At 60.8% G+C, this 3,787-nt stretch overlaps 1 protein-coding gene across 1 annotated transcript; it reads right to left on the bottom strand.

Moving 5' to 3' along the window:
* Window positions 1–51: 51 nt before the first annotated feature.
* Window positions 52–3,581, bottom strand: LOC103770873 (sideroflexin-1-like). The gene is made up of 10 exons (XM_008938152.1): window positions 3,418–3,581; window positions 3,053–3,223; window positions 2,764–2,862; window positions 2,407–2,482; window positions 1,865–1,950; window positions 1,323–1,450; window positions 1,148–1,197; window positions 944–993; window positions 444–491; window positions 52–148 (listed from the first exon to the last, which is right to left on the bottom strand). Exons 1-10 carry the CDS (start codon window positions 3,579–3,581, stop codon window positions 52–54), a joined length of 969 nt encoding a protein of 322 aa, XP_008936400.1.
* Window positions 3,582–3,787: the final 206 nt, after the last annotated feature.

A 3,787-nucleotide genomic window follows, 5' to 3' on the forward strand; every position in this document is an offset into this window, starting at 1 on the left:
AGCAGCTCTGCTGCACGCGTCTTGGCCGCCCCCGCCGCCCCGGGCCCCCCTTCAGAGCCCTTTGTTGAAGTAGACGGTCTCCAGCCACGGGTCTTTCTCCCGGATCCGAGCTTGGACTTCAGGCTCCAGGCGGCTCACGGGCATCGAGCTGCCAAGGGGACACGGATGGAGGAGATGGAGAGGGAAAACCCGCTGGGAGCCCCAGGTGGGGAAACCACCTGCTGCCATTTGTTCCCCACCTGCATTCCGCGGGTACAAAGGCCCCACGGCTCCCACTGCTGTGTGCACAGGGATGTATTTGCACACACAGTTTCTAGCCTCCGACCCCTCAACGGAGCAAAAGTATCTCTTGGGGTCAAAGAGCACAAGAAGCTCGCACACCCGTCTGCACGCCATGCCCTGCCACACAGGGCTGCACAGGTGGGCAAGGCGCCCATCCTCACCTTTTCTGTGGGAAAAGCGCGCAGCACAGCGGGGTCGCAAACACCAGGCTGCAAAGGAAAGACATGGAGAGGAGAAGTTGGGCTGCACAGATCACCCATTCCCATCTGTGGCCTGATCCTAGAGCTGTACAGAGGCAGCCCAGACCTGTGCCAGGTGCTCAGGCAGAAAAAGGGTAAGGAGGTGCCCTCTCCAAGCTCCAGACCCTGTGTTTGAGCAGGGGCACAGTCTGTGCCCATCAGTGTGGGAGAACAGCAGTGCTGAGCAGCAGGAGCCCATGGCAGGCTTAAGAGACATCAACATGGAGCAAAACTTCTGGCACCAGAACCTCACATCCCATCCCATCCACCTTGGGGGAAGCAGCCTGGCTGAGCTACAGGATCCCCCAAGAAGGGGGCAGCTCTAACCTCCCCTGCTAAGCAGACTCCAAGCAGCAGTGCCCCCATACTCAAGCTCAGGTTGTGCCCAGGGTGGTGATGCCCATTGGTGGAGAGTGACTTACCAGAGCCCCACGAGGCCAACCTGCAGAGGAGCGTTCAGGTACGGGTACCGCTGCGGGGACAGGGAGAGGCGGCACGTCAGGAGGGTGAACAGGGCAGGAAGGTGTCTGGTCCTCAACAGGGTGCCAGCCCCAATGGGTGCCAGCACAGTGATGAACCAGGGGGGTGTCTCACTGCCCACCCTCCCATCCCAGTATCACCAGTACCTTCAGGAAAGCTCTCTTCTCCAGTGCATTCATTATCACCGGGGGAATGGCTGGGGCAGAAGGGAGGGAGATGAGCTTCCAGTGCTCTCAGCTCCCTAGCAGCTGTGGGACACTGTCCCACACTGCCAGGGACCAGCTTTAGCACCCAGGTAGCAGTGGAGGAGAGGCCACTCACCCATGGCTGGGACTGCCATGCCGATGCGGGACACCACCACCTGGAAAATGGCCTTCTGGGCTGCAGCTGTGGACTCGCCCAGGCGGTTCCCATTCTCATCCGTGACGGGGATCCCCAGCTTGAGCTCTCTGCAAGGAGAGAGGGGATGAGGAGGCCCCAGGGCACGTGGGTGGGGGGGATCATGGGACAGGGCAGAGTCACAGCACAGGGGCGCATCTCCGAGGGATGTTGGCACCCTCCTGAGTTCCCCATCCACTGCCTACATTACAGGTCAGTGGGGTCTCAGCTACACCCACATTCACACCTGGGGGCTCCTCAGCAGGACTGGATGTGGATGGGGTGTTCACAGATGGCTTATCATCAGTTCCTTGGGATGCAACCAGCTGTTTGAACTCTCAAACTAATCACCCAGGGTAAGGGATGTCAGCAGTGCCAGGAAGGAATTCCCCTGCAAGCCCAGGGCACTGCTCCCCACAACCCCCACTAGTGCCTGGTGAACCCCAACAAGAGCCCAAGCACCCCGTCCCAGCACAGGGGCTCACCTCTGCCTCATCAGCGGGATGTTGATGCAGTTGGCAGCAGCCACAGCCGCGAAAGGCACGAACCGGCCAACGATGGCTGGCAAGTGCTGAGGGGACAAGAAGGGAGGGCGCACATCACGCAGATGGTCTGGGAGCAGAGCCGGCTGTCCCCAGGTCTGCCACCAGCCCACCTGCAAGACCCTGGGATGTCCCAACCACACCAGGGAAAATCACTCCTTCTCCTGCCTTCTCCCAGATGGTGAAAGCTGCACAGCCCAGTGGGTGTGAGGGGCCCCACAACCCCTCCTAGCCCAGAAGGGAGGCCAAGGGGTGAAGGAAACCTGGAAAGATGCAGCTAGGGGTGGAGTGGGGCTGGAGGGACTGGACATCTCCAGAGCCACGACTGGGCAGAGAGGCTGTCTTGTGTGGGTGCTCCCAGGTAACCCCTCTCCTCCATTTTCTCCCCCGGCCCAGGTGATGGGGTGAATCCCCTGCTCAGCTCAGGGAGACCCCATGGGAAGGGTCCAGATGCCCTGGCCAGCAATGACCAAGGGCCACCTTACCTTGGTGAGTGATTTGAGCCCCAGCGCTGTGACAACTGCCCCTGTGGTCGCGCTCACATAAGCTGTCCCCAGCTGGCTGCAAGGGCAGGAGGTGACACCAATGAGTCAGAGTCCCCCCGTTCCACCACACCCCAAAAGGAAAGGACAGCATACCCTTCAAAGCAGCAGGACGTTTGGGTTCCTCTCCCAGCTCTACCACTAACACTGCCAGCCCCACTGGGTGTACATCTCTGTCTGCATCAGATCCCCATTGTTCCATCTCACAGCCCCCCCGCCCCCTCCAGTCAAGAAGCTATTCAAGGCACTTCCATGCAGCACATTGGGGTGTCTTGAGGACTTGGTCAGAGGGCTGCGTACCTGGTGGTTATGGGTGCATCCCCGCTACGGTTGGTGTAGTTGACGATGGCGTTGAAGGACTGGTTAACCCACTGCCAGAAAACCACGGCCGGCGTGGTCCTACCAGAAAGAGGAAGATGCTGGTGGCACTGGGGTATGCCATCCATGCTCCTATGGCACAGGTGCCTTGCAGGGTATGGGGCATATGTCCTCTCCTCATTCCAGGGCCAGAAGAGTGCCAGGTGGGGAGGGGGGAAGGCCTCATCCCCTAGGCACCCTCCTGACCCTGGAGTGGGGAGCGGACAGGTACCTGTAGAAGGTCAACATGCAACCAGTGATAGTCATGTTCATGGGGACCTGTGCAGACATGCGCCCTATGAGGAGCATCTTCTCGCCCGTGTCGGGGTGGAAAGCTGAGTCGTAGATGTACTTTGCCCGCCAGAGCTGGTCCTCCGTCAGCCCCGGGGGTACCGTGCCCGCTCTGCCAGGTAAGAGTAGCACCCGTTGCGAGATCCTCTGCCAGCACCCATGCCCTACCTAGTCCCCGACCAGCTGGGAGATGCCTTAGGGATCAGGCAGGCAATCTCGGAGCTGGCTTTGGCCAGGAGAGGTCAGCACCACTCCTGTTCCCACCCCTGGGGCTGGTACTGGGGGTGCGCTCCCCATGCTGGGTACCTGTAGTCCTCCACCACCCGGCGAGCCTCCTCCAGCGTGGCCCCAGACAGCAGCAAGTTTCGGGGGTCGGTCACCATGAAGAAGTGTTTGGCCCGGCCCTGGAAGGTGCTCTGGTCCCAGCGGGGCTCCCGGATGTTAATGGTGGGAGGGAGAGATGGTGGCATCTTCTGCAGCAGGGGTGGGTGGTTATGTGGGATGAGGTGCCTGCGTGTGTGTCCCCCGCAACCCTGCTGGGACAGCTCTGGAGCTCCCCCGGCAGCTCCTTTGCAGTGGAGCTGAGTAGGGCCCACCTCAACCCATACATCAGATGGGGAGACCCCACCACTGCACCTCCTTCACCGTGCGACCGTCAGTGGGGAGCCCCTCAACC

Source organism: Merops nubicus, unplaced genomic scaffold, assembly GCF_000691845.1.
Source record: "Merops nubicus isolate BGI_N331 unplaced genomic scaffold, ASM69184v1 Scaffold52643, whole genome shotgun sequence".
In the NCBI taxonomy this organism is placed as follows: domain Eukaryota; kingdom Metazoa; phylum Chordata; class Aves; order Coraciiformes; family Meropidae; genus Merops; species Merops nubicus.

Bases quoted from the DNA above. Each gene is read 5' to 3' on its own strand.
- LOC103770873 (XM_008938152.1), bottom strand. From the start codon at position 3,581: ATGCCACCATCTCTCCCTCCCACCATTAACATCCGGGAGCCCCGCTGG. The intron at 2,483-2,763 runs GTACGCAGCCCT...CTGCCCTTGCAG, and splicing joins GATGCACCCATAACCACCAG to CCAGCTGGGGACAGCTTATG. The intron at 994-1,147 runs GTACTGGTGATA...CTGTCCCCGCAG, and splicing joins AGAAGAGAGCTTTCCTGAAG to CGGTACCCGTACCTGAACGC.